Genomic DNA, 22,473 nt, shown 5'->3' on the forward strand with positions numbered 1-22,473 from the left:
GCGCCGCTCCGTCAGAGAGGGAGGGCGGGGCGAGGAGGGAGCGGGGCGGAGCCGGCGGCGATTGGCGGCCCTGCGAGCGGCGGCGCGGGAGGGCGGTGGCGCGGCGGGTGAGGTGAGGGGGGAAAGGTCGCGAGGCGGCGCGCGGCGATGATGTAATGGCTTTGTGCGGCGGGCGCTGCGCTCTCTGCGTGTTGCGCGCCCACTCGCGGCTCCGGGGCGGCGGGGGCCGCGGGGGCCTCGCAGGACCTGGCCCGGCCCCCCCGCGGCCCAGCGTGTGAGTGAGGGGCGGGCGGGAGCGGCGGGGGGCCGGGCCCCGCGGTTCTCTTCTGGAGCCGCGCCCCGCTAGGCCTCGGCCCGCGGAAGCTGTGGGGCTGCGGCCCTGAGGCGGCCCGGCGGCGGCGGAGGCGCTGGGGAGCCCGCGCGGCCTTCTGGGGGTGCGCCGGCCCCGAGGGGGCTGGGGAGCGGCCGGGCGGGCGCGGAGGGCGTCGCGGCGTTCTGTTGCGGGGAAAGGGCTTGGAGGTTGCTCGGGGTGCGTGGGAGGCCTCGGTTCTCGGGGGGCGCTTCTGGGAGAGCGGCGGGGCCGCGTCCGTGCGCGTCCCGCGGAGCCTGGTACCGCGCTCGGGGGGAGGCGGGCTCGCTTCGTGCCCCCGGGATCGAAAAGCGTCGTCTCTGCTCGGTGCGGCGCCCCGACCGGCCGCCCGTTGGGACTCGGCGGCTCTTCGAACGCGGCGGAACGCTGGGAGGCGCTTTGCCGCTTTGCTTCGTGCCACACGCAGCCGTGAAGCCCGAAGGAGCGCGTTCCTCTGACCCGCTTGTGGGCCCGGGTGTCCTTTTGATCCGCTGTACTAGAAAGGCTTGCCAGCGGACCTGGCTTTTTGAACCAAGTACAGTTACCAGCGGAACTCTGAGGGTTTTATTTTGGGGTGAGAAACTCACATAACTGAAACGCACGTGGTTCTGGTGCCTCTGCTTTGAAGGGTGAAGCTTGCACCTGCTGTTAAAGCATCTTTTCCCGATAACTGACAAATGAAAACTTAATGCTTTATTTGTCTCTTAGGTAAAAAAGAAAAGTAAGGTTCTCTTTATGAAACTGATCCTCGGTCAAGTGTAACTTTTGATGTATGGTCTCTAAAGCCCCCCACTATGCCAGCAGCTACCGTAGACCATAGCCAAAGAATCTGTGAGGTCTGGGCTTGTAACTTGGATGAAGAGATGAAGAAAATTCGTCAAGTTATACGGAAGTATAACTATGTAGCTATGGTGAGTAAACGTGTGATGTTTATCTGAAAAGTTCTTGTAAAAAAAAAAAAAAGCATGAAGATCGTTTTTGATGTTAGTGAACTTGATGCTAGTAAAATTATTTTTCCACTTTTATTGAGAAAAAAAGTGGGTTCTTAATGCATAAACGATACCACCATCTGTTATTGTGTTTAAAGCTGTGTTTGCACACAACATTCTTCAGCTATGGAATTTTTTGATGCTTGAAACGTTTTATTAAAAACAGGAAGTATGAAGTTTTATGGGTGTCTCCTACTAAAGCTATGCTTTTCTCTTTATAGGATACAGAATTTCCCGGAGTAGTTGCAAGGCCTATTGGAGAATTCAGAAGCAATGCAGACTATCAATACCAATTATTACGCTGCAATGTAGATTTGCTAAAAATAATTCAACTAGGACTGACGTTTATGAATGAGCAAGGGGAATACCCTCCAGGAACTTCAACTTGGCAATTTAATTTTAAATTTAACTTAACGTGAGTCTTACATCTCTATACTGTTGGATGTATGTTTCTGATTTAGTGAAAACTTAGGTTGTAAGAGTTATAACAGATATTTTTAATCTACTGAGTGGAATCCTTTATGTGAGGGGGACTTGTGTTAACTGAACGTATGTGCTTTATTCCTTTATTTCAGTGTAGTCTGTCTTGCAGAGATTTCGGTTCTGGATTCTTCTTGTTAATATGTTGTTAAAAAATGCAAGCTGTTTTTTTATGGTCTGTCAGAGCTGTGTTTTGGCCTCATTTCAGAATGTATTTTGTATTAGTGGTAAGCCCTTAAGTATGAATGTGACTTGCCCAGTGGGCTGAGATACCTAAATAAGGTTCTGATTACATCTGGCAGTACTTGACAAGGTTACTAAAGCAGTGGCCCCATCTTGACGTTTTCCGTAAGTAGATGTAATTGGTCTGACAGGTTCTCATACGGCCTGATAAAAGTATTAGAGCAAGCACTTATCAAATTCAAATTTGTTGAAGGGTTGGGGATTTTTGGCAATGTTTTGGGCTGATCATTGAAACACTTGATGTACATGAGTTAAAATTGCAGCCTACAAAGGAAGCCCAGAGAACAAGCCTTTTTCTTTTTTTTTTCCCCCAGATTACAAGACTTATTTTTAAAGTAATTATGATTCTTATGAAGGAAATCTGCTGCTGTTCCTCTTAATCTTTCTACTCTTCTAAACAAGCAATGCTTGTCGCAAATAAGTTTTGTCTGAGGACTGACACGCTCTTTTTAGACTTGTTTGAAGCATCTCTTGAAAGAAAAGGAAGTACAGATTTGATATTTCAGTATATCTAAACTTGGCTGTATGAGTGCTGCATGGAAGATATCTGTTAGAAGAACATGCTATAGATGCTGAGTGCAGTAGAGAGAGGAAGAGGGATGAATTAATAACTTTCAAACTGGGAAGAAGAGCCTGGGTTATGTTTTATTCATTTTCTAAGTTTCTAAGGTCTGCTAATATCAAGCAGCTGAAAACAAAAGTAGTTTTCCATTCATTTGTTTCAGATGCTGCATAGATAAGAAGGCTTAGTAAAGTAGTATCTAGGGTATCGTTCAACTGACTTGTTCACTAGGGGTGGGGAGGAGATTTTATACAAAATGAAATAAGTGCTGCATAAAACGTGAACTTTTTGAATAAGGATACCAAAATGTGTGTGTATGTGTTCCTAAACTTCCTTTTTGGGAAGTGGCACTATTCCAAATTTTCTGCTTCTAAAGCAAAGCAACTGTTGACTTTTCCTAGAAGAAGGTTTGGGTTTTTGTTTTTTGTGTGTGTGTGTGTGTTATTCCAACTGTTTCCTGTCACTGTATATTTTTAAGGAGCATAATTGATTCTATAAAATAACTGTGCACCTGATTAGTACAGAGGAACAAACTAGAAATGAACTTTTATTTATTTTGAGCATGATAGGCATGTTTGTTTTGCATGGGTTCTTTAATGTGTTATGGAAATGGACAGGTGTTGGGAAGCTGATGCCTTAAAGCTGGAGAACTAATGAGCAGCTGTGTGGGAGAGAAGGAAAAAAAGATATAACATGTCCTGAGAATGTATTTCTCTCTTGATGAGTTATGACTTGCTATTAGGAATAAGAAATATAAGTCTGCAGCTGAACCTAGTAAGTGGTCCAGTTTGATCTGCTGGATCGTCATATCTGTTTTATTTCTTGAGGTTTCTTCCCCCATGAAAATGGAAAACTATATGGTGAAGAGACTTTGTAAAACAGTATGTTATAGACAGTAATATGAATGATATCTAAGTAGAGCCAGCTTTACATTTTTTTCCATTAACTGTTCTATATATTCCAATGATTTTGAAAATTATACTTCAGATGATACTTTTAAAGTTTTATCCATTTCGTTACAAAATGCCGAAGAGCTCACAAAAATGAGGGTGGTAAATGGAACAAATGCAGAGATAAAAGGGATCAAGTAAGACATATTGGAATTTTTTTCCCTCCTAGTTAAACTGTAGGTTCAAAATCCGACTGTTAAAGAGAAGTTGATGATTTAGAACAAAACAGTAGACTGTCTGGATTTCAGGAGTTGGTTTAACGGGGCAAGTGCTGAATTTCTAATTGTAATGAGGGGTTTTGATGAGCATGTGTCTGAATATTCATGCAGGCTTAAATTACAGATAGCAAGAAGTGGATCGAAGGCACAGAACAAATACAGCACTGGAATTTGGATATTGATATTAATTCTGTAATATAGCAGATGTCAGTGCTCCAACTATTTTGTTACTGAACAGGATCTGTTACCTTAAACTGTAAGGTAACTGTATCCTTACAAGTACTTTCCTCTGTAGAGTCTGCAAAAAGGGAGTTCTGTGTAATGAGAAGAGGAACAGGAAGTAGATTTTTGTGAAGGAGACTGGAATGGACATGCTAGGAATCATGAACTGCTAATGAAAGTTAACAAAAGCTATGAAGAGTGGTCATTTTTATAATAAACGTGGAACAAATTCAAGTTGCTCCTATATTGCCAGTAATGTCTCTGTAATGAATAGGGGGGAAAAAGGTTACCAAATTTATAATCAGCGAGGTCTGTAGATTGTAAAAATGTTTTTCTCTTTCTTTTTAGAGAAGATATGTATGCACAGGACTCTATTGAACTGTTAACAACATCTGGTATCCAGTTTAAAAAGCATGAGGAAGAAGGAATTGAGACGCAGTACTTTGCAGAACTGCTTATGACATCAGGAGTTGTACTATGTGAAGGAGTCAAGTGGCTTTCATTTCACAGGTAAATTTTGCACGTTAAGTAATTGAGTTGTCTGTTTTGATAATTGGGTTTTATGTCTCATGTATTAAGCTGTGTACATCTGCTGGTGTATAGTATATGTCTTGATTGGTAAGACTTAAAAAACTATTTCAGCTATGTAGGGTATTGTTGTGTGTTAGAAAAGTAGAGTGTGTGGGATGGTAATGACATAGATGATGGCTTTTTAACAGCAAAACTTTGAGCAAGGAACGCATGCAACTAGACCAGCAGGTGGCATTGTCTTTAATATCACATGTGTACATAATAGTAGCAGTGGTTAAAAACAAGCTATTTGTAAGCAGTTTTTGAGCAAATGCGGTTTGTTTCATGGAAGATACCACAGAATTATTAGTAAAGATTTTTATGAAGTTATGAAGTTATACTTTTTGTAACTCTGCTAATACGGGCAGACAAAAATTCTTCAGCTTAGGAGAGGCCTGCTAGAAGTCTTAATTCTAGAAGCAGCAGTGAATATACTTTGCCATTCATTCCATCGCAGGAACATGTTTTCCAAGTAGAAATAGAAATGAGAATCCCAAAATTCTGTGAGTCCCTCAAGATATGAGGACAGGCTGAGAGAGCTGGGGCTCTGGAGAAAAAAAGGCTCTGGGGGGGGATAGGAGGAGGGCAGGGCAGAACCTTATAGTAGTGGCCTTCCAGTACCTGAAGTGGGCTTACGGAAAAGCTGGAAAGGAGTTTTTCAGAAAGGCATGTAGTGACAGGACAAGGAGAAATGGTTTTAAACTGGAAGAGGGTAGATTTAGGCCAGATACTAGGAAGAAATTCTTCACTTTGAGGGTGGTGAGACACTGGAACAGGTTGCTGAGTGGAGTTGTGGATGCCCCCTCCCTGGAAGGACTTGGGTTGGGCTGGATGGGGCTCTGAGAAACCTGGTCTAGAGGGAGATGCTGATAGCAATGGGGTTGGAACTAGATGATCTTAAAGATCCTTCCAACTCAAATTGTTCTAAGATTCTGTGATATTCTTCTGTTAATATGACTTAAACCTTTAAAACTTGTGCATTAGTAATTGCACAGTCAGCTAAATGCCAGGGATAGCTTGCACTTTTTACAGGCAATTGTGAGTTTAGAGGCCTATTGCTATGTAATGAGTGTAAGTTGACATCTTGAATGCTGTCTGCTAAGCAAGTCAACGAAAGTAGAATATTTTTTTTAGCTGAAAACTGGAGGTTTCTTTGTGGTCATATTCATGTTTAGTACGTGTGCTACATTGTTGGGTGGCAATATGCTTGTTGTCCACACTAGGGGAGGGGGGAACAACACACCAAATTCCTTATCCTTAACTGTTAAGTATGAGAGGGGAGCTTGGACAAAGACGGATGAAGTATTTAATTAGAAATATTTAAGTCATTAAGCAACTGAAAACTAAGGCTTGCTTTGGCAAGGAATATAAAATAGAAAACAAAATATTGTACAACTACTTTCCTTGTTATGTACGCTTTCCTTGGTGGAAAGAAAAATGAAGAATGAAACTATACAAATGTTCTGTCTGAATACAAACTTAAATGAAGATGCTTTCTCTTAATAGGAGCTTAGAAAAGCATGTTGTTATGCGTCTTGACACCTAGCAAAGCTGTGGTGCTCTGCATGTGACTTAATGGCCTTGCACTAAGATTCTGTAAAGTTCGAAAGATTTCTATAAATAGTTATATTTATATAAAAAAAAAAAGGTATTTAGCATAGGGCTGTTAAAAACTCAAATCTGATTGTCTGAAATAATTAAACAATATTGCTTAGTAGAAACGCTTCTTCAGTTAGACTGTCTTTCAAAGAAAAATCATCTCTAAGTATGCTTGTTGTCTGGTCTGCTTACAGTGTCTTCCATTCAGGGCTGTATCCGCCATTAACTGTTTCAAAATAACCACAGATGCTAAATGGATATTGAATTAAGTTTCTTTCTGCATCTTAAACCCATTATTATGTGCAAATTTGTAATTGATAACAACAGAGTAACTTGGATAGTTCAGGAGAAGAACTGAGGTATGTGTTGGCCTGCAACCTGTGTATCAAAAGGCATTGCCACATAGAAGCAACTACAGCTACAAAGTTTTCCTAGTGTTAACTTTAAGGATGCAATGTAACCTGTACTAGCAAAGGAGTACAAAAGCCACTTGTGCACAAGATATTCTTTTAAAAATGTTGCTTTTTTGATTGTGATTGATGACTAACGCTGTGCTGATGGTAGTATAAACTGCAGTAATGGGGTGTTTAGCAGTTTGCCTCGCGTTTTTGGGATAGTTTAAATAATGTTCATTTAGAAATGAATAATAAGTGTATCTCTTGTGGACTTCACTGAAAATGTCTTTAGAAATCTTCTTCAGACATCCTCTTAATTCCCAAACACTGAATGTCCACAAGTTTGCTGAAAGTATTTGAAGGCTATTGCATTTGACAGAGCATATTGATGTTAAGCAGAAAACCTTGAAGTAATGGGTGGAATTCTGAGGATGGTAAGGTTTTGCTCAACTATGAAATGAATGTGGGTCACAAAACATGCTGCAAAGAATAATGAGCAGTTGTATCTTTGATTATGTTCTATTAGTGTAAACTTTAAACAGCATGACAGCTCAGCTGAAGCTTTGTTTCATGTAGATTCTCTATGCATTAATTCTTAGAATAGTGAAAAGTTTGTACTTGGTAGTTGCTAGCTATGTTGTTGCTTCTGGTTTTTCAAAATGCTTTGATTATTGCTAATGCCCAACATTTTTAAGTCTCTTAGCGCAGTGACATAGGAGGCAATACTTTTTTCTTAGAGCGAGAGGTTACCTGTTTTGGTTTTATTTTCCATTCTTCAATTTTCTGGAACTCTTATGTAATTTTTTTTTTTTTCTCAGATAGTTGCTTCTGAAATAGCTTTCTCTGCATGTTTTCTATGTGTATTTGATTTGCATTTGTCTTGGCATCCTGACCTACTGGCAAATTTGTGTGGATCTGCAGTTTTGTTAGACATGACTGAAGAAAGTTTTTCTCTATCAACAATTTTCACATACAATAGCTTCATGAGACTACATTAAATGTTTAGTGTATTAAAATTTATTTGAGTTGATGAGAGAAAAAGGGAAGGCCCTGAATTTATAATTCTTGTCACAGTCAAGAGAGTTGTGGGTATTTAGCAATTCTAGCCAGTTGTAAAACAACAGCTCACATTCTGTTTTTGGGTGCTTGGCTTGCTGATACAGTGAAGCCTATGTGCAGTCTTCTTGATATTCCTTGGGAGGTACTGTGGATATGTCTCTTAGGCTTAAATGTTTTTTGAGAAGCTGGGAAGTTCCTAGCCATTGCATTTCATTAATAATTTATGTCTAACTGCTTTTAGTAAAACTTAGAACCTGTTGGCTCACTTCTGTATGAATATAGGTAGTCATATGATGGAGTAAAGCTTTTTCAGCCCTATTGGGTATTATTTATTTCAGAGCCTGCTGGTGCGTGGGTAAAGTTCATTGTTAATTGTTGATCTGATTTCTTTTTTCTTTTTTTTTTTTTCTGGGTAATGAGTGAAAGAAACATAGTCACATTTGATCTTCTCTTTATAGTCTTGTTGCCTACAGCTGTCCATGTTGATTAAAAAAGTGGTTGTAAGAGTGCTTATGGTGCTGTATAGCTCCAGGGATTGCGGCTAGCTGCACTTACCAACTTTAAGTGATTGTATTAGAAACAGTGAAAGCTTTTTTAAGAAAGGAAGCTTCCCTGCTCCAAGATATAAACCAACCACTAATTGCCTGTTAGAGTATTAGAAGAAAGCTTCACTAATGAGCAGGTAATTGCATAATTGCTCACCGTGAGCTTTCTTACCCTTTTGTTAGTCAGCAGTGGCCACTTGAAACTGTTTGGACTAAATATATCTTAGCCTTGAATTAGAATGGTAGTTCTTATGTCGATGTACGTATGGATGACTAGGGCATATCAAACCCCAGAAGTATACTACCAAAATTATGAATGCCTTGGTACTGCATTGTGATCAGTAATGTGTGGTTTTCTGATTATTGTTATGAGTACAACAGGAGTAAGTGTAAGCACTTAGAACTTTCAGAAATGTAAGAGAGAACTTGGTTGAGCTGACTAAAACTAGCTTGTGCTTAGGATCCATGAAAAGATATCTAACGAGTGCTGCCATGTAATGGAAGGGCAATTCAGTTAAATAAATTCACTGTTTACTTATGTTCAATTTTCTGTGGATTCTGAGGATTCCCAAATGAATGTATCTACAACAGTTTCTGGAGAAAAAAAATCCTTATTGTAATTGCAAAGTTGTTATAGATTGCTCTTTCTCAATACAAATACCAAATGAATCCTCTGTTCTTATAGTATTTCCTTCTTATAGAAATTGGAAATGTTTAGTAGTCCAATAATATAACTTATTTTAAAAAAGGGTGAGCACAAGTATTCTTTTTTCTCTGGAAAATTTTTGATACCATTGTTATATTTGAGTCACAAAAAAACAGATATCAGGAACTCACTGAGTTTGTAAATAAACTCTGTAGTCTCTAGAGGATTAAGAGTCTACTTAATCCTGAGCAGTTTTGTTAGTTTTTTCACTGATGGGGTGCTTTTTTTTTTTTTTTTCCACTTTGTTCCATGGAAGACTACCCTTCTGTCGTAGGTGATCTAATAAAATAAAGCTTCCAAGCTTTTGTTTTGATAGTATGCAACAGGTTTTTACATCCTAAGAGTGCACTGAAAACCTTTTATCTTTGGCTTCTTTGCTCCCTGGCTGATAGCTGCTGCTGTGGAGCTTGGTCTGCTGCCAGCACAGCTTCAAAGCAGCAGTTGCAGCACAGGATTCATTCAGCTTGAAATTCCTGTTTAGCATACTGGAAACTCCCTTGGGAGAGCTGCACTAGTCTATACCATCTGCATATCTTGTATTAATGGACTTCTAGTAAACAATACATTCACTCCCTGTGTGTTCAAGACTTTCTGCTCTCTGCTAGAAATTTGCAAGATCAAGGTGATGTAGATATCTTAGTCATATACAAAAGGTACAAAAAGCAAACCTTTTTACAAGTATGTAAGCTAAAGCTTTAAGCCTTCATTAGCAATCACCAGTCTAAGTGGATGTAGTACAGTACAGGATCAGTGTGTTCAATGTGTACAGTACAGTGCTCTTATCTGATTTGTGTATTGAATGATAGAATCACTAAGATTGGAAAAGATCTCTAAGATCATCTAGTCCAAATGTCCATCTACCACCAATATCCAACCAAAACCTCCTCTCATCCTATCACTAGTTACCTGGGAGAAGAAGCTGACCCCCCTCTAGCTGTGACTTCTTTTCAGGTAGTTGTAGAGGGTAACTATTATAATTAATTGTCATGTATCGCTCACCTCACAGCCAGTGCTGAAAGACCCCAGTCAAGAATTTGGACCACGTTGCAGAGTTCTTTTAGGGTATGATGGTCGTGCAACCAAGAATGAACGTAATGGAAACTGGGAATTCACTTCTGGGTGCCACTCATTCACTTGAATTAGATTGTGAATGTGCTGCGAATGCTCCTTAAACAGCATAAGCTGACACAGCCTTCAGTTGAGCAGTCCTGCTGGTACAGTCATTTTTAAAGTTGCATACCAGCTGCTGTGGTTTAACTCAGTAGGCAGCTCAGCACCGCACACAGCCTTTCACTTGTTTCCTCCCCCCTCGATGGGATGAGGGACAGAATTGCAGGAAAAAGAAAAACAATGAAACGCCAACAAAGTAGAGCGTGTGGGTTGAGATGAAAACTGTTGTCTGAGATGGAGAGGGAAGAGAGAAGTAACATAAATCTTAGTTATACACATACACGCACACAAGACAAGTGATGCACGATGCAGTTATTCACTACCCGCTGATAAATACCTAGCCAGTCCCCAGGCAGCAGCTGCCCCCTGACCAACTCCCCTCAATTTAATTGTTTTCACATGATGTCATATGGTATGGAGAATCCCTTTGGCTAGTTTAGGTCAGCTGTCCCTGGTTCTGTCCCCTCCCAGCTCCTTGCGTCCCCTCAGTCCTTCTTGCTGGCAGAAGCGTGCAAGAAGCTGAGAAACTGAAATATCCTTGATGCTGTTGGAAATATCCAAATAATTTTGTTATGATGGTATCTCTGATAGAAGCAGATTTTAGTCGCGATTGCAATGGGTGGGTGTCCCGCAAGCAGGAGCACACCTATGGATGCAATAGTAGAGCTTTTGTACCTTGTCTCCTGCATGCCCACTCCCTCCTCTGTTTTCCTATTGGCTGGGTACTCCAGGTTCACAATCTTACCAAAGATTTACATTTGTTTATTACATTCTGACACTTGTTGATTCATGTGCTACCTTGTGCCAGTCAGTTGCCATCCTCCTTCTTCCAGGGTGTCTCATTGAGCGTGCATGCCTGGGGAAGATTCATCTAGAGGATAAGTGTTGTATCAGAGACCCCCTGAAAAGAACTATGGCAGTGGAGACCATTAAATAAAAATTCTTATCTTGTTCTAATCGGAAACAATGTTTGATTCCCACAGCACTGCTCACCAACAACTAAAACATCTGTGTGTAATCAATGTGGCTTTTCTCCTAAAGTGACAACAGAGCATCATACCAGATGCTATGAAGAAAATCAACTCTGTCCCACCTGAACCCAGGACACCAACAAAGTCTAGGAACCTATTTAATTCAGTGCTAACCTAATAACATGGAAGATAATGCGTCAGTCTCCTGTCTGGTTTAGTGCATAATACTGCAATCCTGCAAGTACAAGGGATTAGGAAGGATCAGATTTACGATCAGATCGTGAATAATCTGGTTTATTACCTCCGTCTTTCTAAGAAAAAGGATAAGTAGTTATCAGTCCTGCTTACTGTGTACTTTAAACCCTCTGTTTCATCTTATAACCCTTTGTAAAAGTAGTCTATTTCATGCTTTGTTTTTACTACCACACCCCCTTCCTATGTCCTCTTTCTTCCGTAAAGGATTATGGAGAGAAGAAAGTCTTCCCAAGCTCTTCTCCACCATGCATACTCTAAGACCTCAGTTTTTCCTACCTAGCCTTGTATGTACATAACAAATATTTCCAACTTGTTCTGTCATTGCCTTCCCAATGAGTCATAGTCTACAAGCTACTGAAAGTTGTTAGCTGTCTAACTTTGTGCTGATTTAATTGGGAAAGCTGAATGGCTGCCTGCTCTTCTTCACTGCTGAGGATTAAACTTACCTCCAGGCGTAAAAATGTGTGGACTCATGTGAAAGCTTGTCCTTCCTTTGGATTTCTAAGTAGAAGCCTTTTCCTCTCTTTCAGTCCAAGGAACCAGCTAGGAGTCTTTAAGTTCTTGTTATCAGATCTTCTAATTGGATCTGCAAGCAGATCATGTTTTGCTTCATGTGGTCACTTGAGAATAAATTGTTTTCTCTGGAAGCTGCAGTTGGGGCCACTTACAGTAATTCTTACTCTGTTGTAAGAGTCAAAGTTGCATTTAACTAGGCAAAATACCTTCCTCTTAATGTTTAATAGTGTTGATGTTGAAAGTGAAGAATGTTTCTAAGTTATTTGACTGTATTGTCAATTTTTGTTATATTTGTTAATTTGCAGTGGATATGACTTTGGTTATCTAATAAAAATCCTGACCAACTCTAATTTACCGGAAGAAGAGCTGGATTTCTTTGAGATACTGCGATTGTTTTTCCCTGTCATCTATGATGTAAAGTATCTCATGAAGAGTTGCAAAAATCTGAAGGTAAGTAATCTGTTAATGATTCAGTTCAGGCATTTTTTGGGGGGGAAGGGGAGAAAATACTTTCTGCTGAGAGCTTATCTTCTGTATTCTGGTTTTCTGCTTTTGCTCTGATAATATCCTTTAAACAGGACTGAACTTGGTGTGTTTATTATTAAAGTCTATTGATAGAGGCAGGTGGAAATGCATGTCAACTTTTATAAACTACTTACCAGTTAAAAAATCTTGCGTTGATACTGTATTTATAGCTATGCCCAGTCTTTGTTGCCAGATGATAAACTTGCATTTGGGATTAATCCTTCACTTCTTGAGTGATAAGAACTGATGGGTTTCACATACTCTTATTTCCTCATTGTGCAGTCCACTAAAGGGCTGCAGTCATCTTCACAAAGGTAATTGCAACGGTGATGCTGTGGAAGTCTCTTGGGAAAAGGAATGGAGTGAAGAATGTTTCAGATGGCCCTGTAAGGAAAGATAAAGAGCAGCGTATGCTCAGGAGCAACACGTGACTTCTAGGAAAGAAAAAAAAAAAAAGCAGTTTTAGAAACTAATCTCTCATGTCAGGCCAGCGGGGCTGCTAATTGGCCTGATGTTTGGAGACTTAATTGAACTGGAAAATGAATTGAAACAAAGTATGTTGAAGGGGAAGACAGCAAAGTGAAAGATGCTACAGGGATTGTTAACAACTTGCTAAAGAACTTTAAGATTCTGGACTGCTACGGGAATGAAGTGCACCGCTCATCTGAGGCAATAAATGACTGTTGCTTTTATGGAAAGTAACTTTTTTTTTTTAGGCTTTCTTAAAAAGAAGTGAGTAAAAAAAAGAGAGCACTGACTGTAGTACAACTAAATCCTAAGGCTTTTCACTTTGTCATGCTGAACTAGTAGTTTGCGTGGAGTTATTAGTCCTTTGTTTCGTTGAGGTATTTAGTGTGTCACTTAAATAGTAGCTTACAAAGATGTGTAATTTCTTTTGTTAACCAAATTGATGATGAAAATGGAGGTCTCCCTTTTCTTTATTAAGAAAAGTATACTTACCAGTCTTCATCCAGTTTTTGGGATATTCAGTTGGGCAGATGGCTGGATATTAGAGAACATTTTAGATGTGTTTTTAGTTCATGGAAACTAGAAGGGAAACAAAAACAAGCTTCAGAAGTCTCTTAAGGGTTAGGGGCAGCAAACCCAACACCAACAAAAGAAAATAACCTTCTTACTTCCCAGTGAAGTAAAATGTCTCTTATCTTTGTGGTGGTGATACGCTTACCAAGAACAGTATGTGTCATCTACTTCAGTGAACTGGGAAAGGCAGCAAAGTGACGTTCCATGTCCCTGTTCCAAGTGATATTCCAAGTGGTTTTGGGCAGGAGAGAATTATATTTCTTGTCATTTAATTAAGACAGTTGTGGGTAACCTGCACTGTTTAGAGATTCAAATGTATTTTGGAAGATAAGAAAAACCTTCATGAGTTGTCTTTCAGCAAAATTTAAGAACAAGGGTGTCTTTTCCAGAGTTTAATATGTAGGTCAGCTTTCCTGCAGCAAATCTTGTTCCTTTCTTCTAACCTGCAGACTGGTAAGAACAGGAGGGGATGTGGGCTATCCTACCACTCTAAACACCAGCAGTGAAATTATTGTGGACTTGTACTGTACTGAGAGCAGCTGTCTGAAAAAAAAAAGTTGCTAAATGTTGCATATTATGACTCTAAAATTGCATGCACTTTCTCCTAACATATGTCACTTTTGCTCTCTATTAAATGGCAGAGAATTGAACTGCTGTGCAGTTGTCCTTTATTGACTTGTGTAAGTTATTTTCATACAAAAAACACTTACTGTAAGCTTCCCGCCTACCTCTGCCCTCACACAACCAAAAATGAATTTTTAGCACTGATAAGACAATTATGTTTGAGCATGTAGAAGCTGTTTACTGCTCTTGTAATGAATTTGCAGTATGCTACTCTAATAAAAATGGATGTTATTAGTGTACTAAGCATGCAGACTGCGTTTCATGCGACTAACTTGAGGTATTTGTGTAGTATAGGTTAAATTCCTGCTTGGCCTCTGAATATCTTTTCATGTAGACAACTCCATGCAGTTTTGCAGTAATAGCAACTCTAAAGTAGATTTATAGCCTTTGCTTTCATTTTCTTCTGAATCCCTTTCTACCATCTTTCTTCCGCACAAGTTAAATATTCTTATCTGGAGCATGAAGGTCTTTCCTGAAAGAAAATTTCAGTAGCCTAATAATCTTTGGAGGCGATTGTAATGAAATATTTACAAATGTATATATTAGTAAGTATATATATTGGAAGGATTATTTTTCAAAGCATTCTTTGCTTTGCTGCTGTTTCTGTTAATTTTGCTACATTTCAGAGCTTGCAGCCACTGTGTAAATAGTACTGTTTTGTGATTGAGTGTTTTTTCTTAAAAGCTGTTTGAAGCTGGTGCAGATAGCCTAACAGCTGGCACTGCATAATGATGAGTCAATACTAAGTTGCAGCTTGGGGAAGTCAAGAATTTAGAAACAAAAAATAATACCGTGGAAAGACAACTGCTGTTGCTAATACCAGTAGCTAATTATTGGGAGTTAAATTACAGAGAACATGCTTTTATTTGAGATCTGCCCATCATCCCTGAACTTCCTTAAGGGTATAACTTAAATGACTGAATTGGTGTATATGCAGTGTTTGAATGTTGTCTCCAAGCAAATGAAGAAAACAAGCTTCAGTGCTTGACTGTACTGTGTATAGACTAATTCTCAAATTTATGCAAACAATACTCAGCTGTTCAAGCTAGAATAAATTTAGACGTGCCAGTACCAGTGGTTCATGTTGGTTTGCTTGGTGTTGCTTGGGAATGTTATTACTTAAGCTTTCGTGTTTAAAATAAAATGTGCTTTGTTAAGATTCATAGAAATTTTCATAATGTTAGGTGTAACCTCTTGGTCGGATTTCTATTACTGTATCAATTCTAACATTATTACAGTTTTACCTCTTACTGCTTCCCTGCCTATGGTTGAAACAGGCTGAAGATGTTGAGGACACAGGTGACCTCAGATACTAGGCAGTCTTGATTTAAGATCATTTCCTTTGTGTGATGTTTTCACCTTGCAAAGGCTTATAGTTTCACTAAAGGTTTCTCCTTGGTTTTTGATCTCTCTAGACCATAAAGCATGTGCCATGTGTTTTAGTCCATTTTTAGTCGTTTTAACATTTAGTGATTTTTAAAAAGTATGAAATTATATTCCCTCAGTTTACAAAGATAAAAAGTATAATGCATATCACTTGAAGGATAGACACACATACGTAAAACCAAACTAAATTTCTGACTGCTTCTGCAAATGGTTATTATCATTTTTTGAGCCACTAAAATGAAAAGTTACTTTAGTTGCTTTACAACTTCGAAGATTTTCAACATAATCTAAGCTTAATAGAAAATAAGCTTCAAAACTTATGAAGTTTTATCTTGTAGGAGCAGGTAGGTTTGCAGTGATTTCTGTACCTTTTCAGTATGTTCTTTTAAAGCTGACACGTGTCAGCATTCAGACATTGAGTTTTAAATGGTTCCTTTTTGCATGTGGGATGCTGTAAGAGGTAGATTTCATTTTATGTGGTGTTATTATTAAATATACATCTCTGAGAGGAAGTTGACTATGTCTTTTGGCTTTCATCATGTTAAAAAACAACTTGCAAAACAGCAATTCATCATTTGTATGTTCTTCTTTTCCTGCCCTCTTATGGCAGTTAATGAAACAAATTTTAAAGTCAAGTAGAATGTCTTGTAGAGACGGACTGTGTACTTGGTATTTTTTTGTTGTTTTGTATTTCCTGTAGCTTTCTAGATATTTAAGGATATTCCTAGTTTTTGTAAAGGGAAGTGAAAAACCCTCAACTGACCTGTTGAAAGGTAAGTGGAAGAGAAAACAAGTCTGTTTCAGAGGAAGCCTAGATACTTTAAATAAGCACCCATTTGTAAGAACTTGAATTCTTGTATTTGCAGTAAGACATTTTTACTGTTTCAACTTCCCCTCAAATAGAAGGGTTACAGGAACACCTTGTTCTTCAGCATCGCCAGTCCTTTCAGCCTCTTGAAGGGATTGTTTTGTTAAATAGCAACATCTGTTCACGGGGGAGGGTGGAACATGAAGCAAATAGCAGTTTTGTTGGACACAGACACAGCTTGATTTAAGCTCTTCTGAGATGGAACTGAATACAACTGTTGATACAGAAAGCTTGATCTTCCAACATAGAGGCTATTTAAGCTTCTGTGCAAGCGTTTAGAATATACTGAAGTTGAAAGTCTGGTATAACAAGTTTTTCCCAAATACTGATGTTCAGTTTTGTTCTTATCTTTTTTCAGCAGTTAACAAATGTTTTCATTTTCAGGGTGGATTGCAAGAAGTGGCTGAGCAGTTAGAGCTGGAAAGGATAGGACCACAACATCAGGCAGGATCTGATTCTTTACTCACAGGAATGGCCTTTTTCAAAATGAGAGAAGTAGGTGCACGTGTTTTGGTTTTGTCTTCATATTAGTAACTTGCTGTAATAGATGGAATTGCCAATTCTGATAAGTCTGATGTATTTTAAGGTGATTTTAAGGGGCTTCAGAGTTCACTGCTTTCTTGACAGATATAAGACTGTATTTTCCCCACACTAAGTGTGAATCAGCCCTACTGTTTCCCTATTTAGCTACTGTGAGCATCGCTTCTTGTTTTCATCATATGCCTGGCTTTTTTTCTTTTCTTTCCATTCCCTATTTTGCAGAATTTCTTCTGCAGAGTGGCTGCTGGAGCCAGAGTCTTTTCAGAGTGACTGTATTCAGGCTGCTTTTCTGCAGAGCTTCTACTGAGCTGTGATACCCAGCTGGTGTGCACTACTGCCTGTGACAGGCCTAGCAGCAGGGAATGAGCAGCTCTGCCTGTGCTAGCTGCTTCCAGCTAAAACTTAGAGGGTACAATGTTCTAAAACATTACATGTTTTAATTAAAATTTTGCAGAAAAAGAAATCAAGTATTGTAAGCTTTTTATATCCTTGCTATTTGTGTATGCAGATACAATGAAAGAATACTAGGATATTTTTCATGAGCAGAATAAACAAATTCTAAACAGGCTTCTTGAAAGCAGTTACACTGGACAAATGCTAAGGCATCTGAATGTGACATTTTGACAGGAATTTAGTGTCATTTAATAAAGGCAATAGCAAGCCTCATCTTTTTATAAGGTTTAGTACTGCATGGTGAGGCTTCTACTTTCTGTAATATGGCCTTTTGTATAAAGGAAAAAAGCTGACCATGAGTTTCTGACAACTGCTAGTGAGACAGCAGGTGAAATATAAGTGCTGTGATGTGCTCTGGCTTGCTCATCACAACACTGTTCTGTCCTAAAATTGTTGATGTTGTCCAGCTGGTCACGGGCTACAGGTGCAGCAGAGGATTTTGCTTCTGATATGATCCACCTGTGATCCCCACAGGTGCTGTTAACTGCAATCTGCATGCTATGGTTAATCTCTTGTATTTGAAACAAAATCTAAAGCAAACAAAGGAAAGTATTTGATTGTACCTAAGGTGCTGACTTTCAAAACCCATGATCCCATGTAACAAATCGCATATTATTGAAGAAACAAATTATCTGCCTGAATTTGTCTAAGCTCTTACTCAGAGAAATGTAGCTTTTAGTGCAAATCAGTTGTTTAAATAAGTCAACAAAGACTGAGTATTTTTTCAGAGTTTGTTTTTAAAATACAACATTTTTGAAGTAAACAACTTTTGAAGTAAACTGCTAGTCAGCCACAGTAAATATGCTTAGTGTGCATTTCTAAAGCCTTTTCAGTTGAGTTCATTGTTTAGCAATATATGTTGGAGTGAAAAACTTTGTTTCACAATGTTTTTAAAGGTACAAAATGGTGTTGTTAATGTTAATAATTGCTTTTGGAACTTCAACTTGCTGGCTCTTCGAGTCCCAGTCAAAAAGTTCAGATCTTTTTCTTTCCATCAGAAATGTGTAAATATTGATGCTGGAACATCAAGCTGTGGTTTAGAGGTTTTCTTCTCTGTTTATGATTCCTATAGTATAGCACCTGAAAGGTTTTATTGATAATTTAGACTTTAAAGTCTTATGTAAATGCAGTCTTAGTAAAAAAAAAAAAAAAAAAAAAGTTTTAATTTTGATGTTTGTTTGTTTCTTTTTTTAAATGAAGCCCTCCTCTTAGAGGAGGTAGCTAAGAAATGCAGGAAGATACATTTCCTAAACTCCATAATTCCTGTGCTCAAACATGTACCTCCTCGCTCTCACCTCACACCCACATAGTGTAAATCCATTTCAAGACAAGGTATGATGGAACCCCCCACAGTGATAAGCAGGTAAACTGTGGGCACTTGCAATGAATACCAAACATATATCTGTTGTGAGAAAGCAAATAGAAATCTCCTGGAGAAATATTTTGTTGCACTTCCAGAAAAACAAGTGGTAACTGAGGTGACGCCAAACTACCAAAACATGTGGATGTTTTGTCACGTGGGGTGCACAGAGTGACTGATGGTATTCCTTGATTGATTTACTTTAAAGAATTGCACTGTATAGCATGTTTTGATCAAGTGTTGAGATTAAATGTATTGTTATGCTAATTATTTGAATCTTGGGATGTGATATGCAATGCTAGAATCAACAGTAATGCTTTTAAACCTTTCTGTCATTCTGTTTAAACTGGGTGTTTTTGGTGGCATTAATTTGTGTCTTTCTTTTAACACTTCAGATGTTCTTTGAAGATCACATTGACGATGCCAAATACTGTGGCCACTTGTATGGCCTTGGTTCGGGGTCATCTTATGTACAGAATGGCACGGGAAATGCTTATGAAGAAGAAGCCAACAAGCAGTCATGACATGAAATGAAAGGCCATCTTTTTGAGCTCCAAATGCTTGTACATACGTTTTATCTCTGGTTGAACCCCTTGGACAATAAGGCTTTTCTCCCCCCTTTCTCAGCACACTTTCTTTTCTGCCTTTCTATGTACTAAACCTGACTGTTCCTATCACAGATTTTGATCTTAATATTGATATGTAGAATTTTATGGGTTACTTTTGGAGTCATAACTAGCCCATTTGTAAAGAAGCATGTGTAGGATCAGTGTGGCAGAGAGAAGGGGAAAGCTAAATCATAATGAATAGTATGGTAAACTTACCTATATTGGTCTTTGGTCTTAGGTTTTTTGTCTCTTTCCCATCCCTTCTCCAAATTAACTCATGCTGATTGTAACTAACTTCCCCGTTCATGTCTGTTCCTTCCAGTATGCAGGCGTTTTAGCTATTCAAGATTGTGGACCATCAAATTTGCACTTTAGAGAGCGACTCTGACTCAATCCTCTGTTTCATTTGAAATTGTTTTTTTCTTCTGCCCTTAGCTAGGAAACAATAATCTTCCAAGTTCAACAGCTTCACACTGTATTTTTGTCATCTTTTGATATTTCAATCCATAGAATATGACACTTGCTGCATAACCTGCATTCATTCAAGCAAAACAAACTACTGAAACCATAGTAACTGCTGTTGTTTTACTAATGTTCTGCCATCAGACACATCCTGCACGTGCCAACTGCTTGTTGGCCTGCTGCTTTAGATCCGCTCTGTGAGGAGGGAAAGAAGCTTGAGAAAGCAGCTTTACACCCTTCAGGAAAAGAACAGCTCTGACTTTACCATCTTGCCATTAAGCTGAGATTTGAAGGAATTTTGTAATGGCCCACTTCCCTTGATTAACTTTTATTCTAGTGACGTATACTCCAAATATTTTTTTATGAAGTCATATTTATTATGTACTTGGTTTGACAATTTTTGGAAGTCAGTTTAGTTCAAGATAAAACCCAAAGATCTGAAGAAAAAAAACCTATTTAAGTGGATTACTGAATCAGGACAACTAAATCATGCTTTTTTGTAGTTGCTACAAAGACAGATGTTACAGATATTTGTTGTAAAACAACAAAATATAAATAACTCAGAACAAATAAAGTTACCTGAGGATTGTAATGCTAGTTTATTTTTGAGTATATCTTAGCAATATATTTTAGATATATTGTTTTAAAGGACCCTAAAATATGTTCTTATCTCTGCTTACCATGTGTACGGAGCAGTTGTGCAGGACGCATTTTTGGTATTGAATAGCTAAATCCAAGCCTGAAATGATGGAAAGTGTGACATTGTGTGCCTGGGTATGCGTGCGCGCGTAGGGGTGTGCGTGTTTCGCATGGAAATCAATCACAGAAAAACTCAAAATGTTCGCCAATTATTCTGTTTACCTTGTACTGCAAAGACAAATAACAAACAGCACCAAACACCTTTTTCATTGAGTTACAACAATGTAACTGGGTGGTCCTTTTTAAACAACAAATAATTTGCATAACAGAGGGTATTTGTTTTTAAAGCTTTTGTAAATAAAGGCCTAAAAAAATGTTTTCTTACATAACAAGACTGGTGGCTTTGTTGAAGTTTTTTTTTTTTTCTTCCCCTCCTGGAATGTGTGTATTACAGTCAGTAATGCTGTTTTGTTTGAACATGATGGTTCTCTTCCTCTGTTTGTGAAATGATGCAGTTCACTGCTTGTGGATTGATGCCTTATCCAGAGCGGAGTTCTTTGCACTGATTCCCACTGACCTGCATTGCTAGAGTGGTAACTAGAGTAGAGTGGTAACTATAGCTTAGACTTGAAGTGACCAAACCCCCCTGTTGATTTCTCTTGGCATCATTATGCAATAGGTAAGGGAGAGTTATTTTTGTTTGTCTTTGGCTTTAACAAGAAGACAGGTGCTGTCTGACAGAAGGGTACAATGATTCTTACTGTGGCATCAAACTACCTTTTAATATTTAGGTTCAACTGAAAATTTTGTGAAATCAATACATTTCTTTTCAACTTCAATAGGTGATAGAGGTAAAAATAATTAACTTTTGGAGGGAATGACTTTTCTAACTTTTCTTTGGGGTTTTGTTTTGAAATAATTTTTTAGGTGTAGGTGAAGGGATGTTTTTAGAGGTTTGTGAAGGTGTGTGTGGTAAGAGCTCTAGATCAGAGTGGGATATACTTTTCAAGTGACTGTTGTGCATCCAGCATTCTACTCTGCACCTTGCTTTGCTTCCAGTCATGGGCATGACAGAGCTGGGACTTCCTTTTGCTGGAAGAACGTAAACCGAAGGATAAGCAGCAGGTGTGCACTGGGTATCCCAGCTGCAAAGAACCATAAGCCTGCAGGATCAGGCTGTTTTTGTAAGCCCTAACCTAAAATTCTCATGGGGCGTTTGACTTTAAGAATTGTGTTCTTTAGTTTTTTTCCTGGGGCAGGAAAACAAAACAAAACAAAAAAGTCCTTAAAAGACACTGATTAATATTAATTAACAATTTAATTAATATTAAAATAAGATTACGCATTATTCTGTATGAGAACTCTTTGTCTGATCAGATGTGATCCAGGGTGATGAGAGTTGGTTACAGCTGGGAGGCATCTATGCAGCACTGTTTCTGTGACAAAATTAGATTTAGTTTCCATTAAGGAGTGACTTGCATGGTGAGTTGTCAAGATTATGAAAAAAAAAAGGTAATTTCCTCTTATGTATAGGACTGTTACTTGTAAACTGTGGAGCCCGAAATATCAATCTGTTTCCAAAGTGGACGGAATTAATTGCTTTTGTGAAAATAAATGTAAAGGCAGAGTTCCAGCTGTCTAGACATGTACATTTTTGTTCAGAGACAGGAATTCTCTTTGCAGGCTTCTCCTCTTCCCAATCCATTTAAAATCTATTGTTGGAGGTTTGTCAGAAGAAATGCAGTATTTAAAGCTGTTGTCTGATTTGATTTTTTTTTTTCTCACTTGTATTTTTGGCTCTTAGAGTCAGATGTTTCAAGAACATTATGTTCTGTCACTTTTTTTTTTTTAAGCATTTAATCCCTTTCCTTATTGAGACTATGCGAGAAGAATCTTTGATATGGGAGAAAACAGGTCTGAAATGGATTTTGAGTATTTGGGACATTTTTCTGTTATGAATTTGGGGATGACCTGTACTTTTGACATCAAAAAATTTTCCTCAATCTGGTTACCTCAAGCTCAAGAATGATTAATTCCCTTATGCAAAGTCAAGTAAAAGTTGCAGGAAGCATGCAGTGGTGAACATGGAGATTCTGACTGAACTGAGATATAGAAAGAAATAGTACAGATTGTGGAAGGAGGGACAGATCACTCAGGAGTGATGCAGA

General features: G+C 38.7%; 1 protein-coding gene across 2 annotated transcripts; it reads left to right on the forward strand.

Annotated features, from left to right (window-relative positions):
- The first annotated feature begins 30 nt into the window (after window positions 1-30).
- CNOT7 (CCR4-NOT transcription complex subunit 7) lies at window positions 31-20,699 on the forward strand. Of its 2 annotated transcripts, none has more exons than XM_031588642.2 (7): window positions 31-112; window positions 1,058-1,260; window positions 1,560-1,753; window positions 4,362-4,523; window positions 12,105-12,249; window positions 16,628-16,738; window positions 18,992-20,699. In XM_031588642.2, the coding sequence occupies exons 2-7, from the start codon at window positions 1,144-1,146 to the stop codon at window positions 19,118-19,120; spliced, it is 858 nt and encodes a 285-aa protein (XP_031444502.1). In that variant the 5' UTR covers window positions 31-112; window positions 1,058-1,143; the 3' UTR covers window positions 19,121-20,699. The 2 variants fall into 2 exon arrangements, with proteins under 2 accessions (XP_031444502.1, XP_031444501.1); XM_031588641.2 differs by lacking the exon at window positions 31-112 and adding an exon at window positions 126-274.
- Window positions 20,700-22,473: the final 1,774 nt, after the last annotated feature.

This window comes from Phasianus colchicus, chromosome 4 (assembly GCF_987193195.1).
Source record: "Phasianus colchicus chromosome 4, bPhaCol1.hap1.1, whole genome shotgun sequence".
NCBI lineage: Eukaryota > Metazoa > Chordata > Aves > Galliformes > Phasianidae > Phasianus > Phasianus colchicus.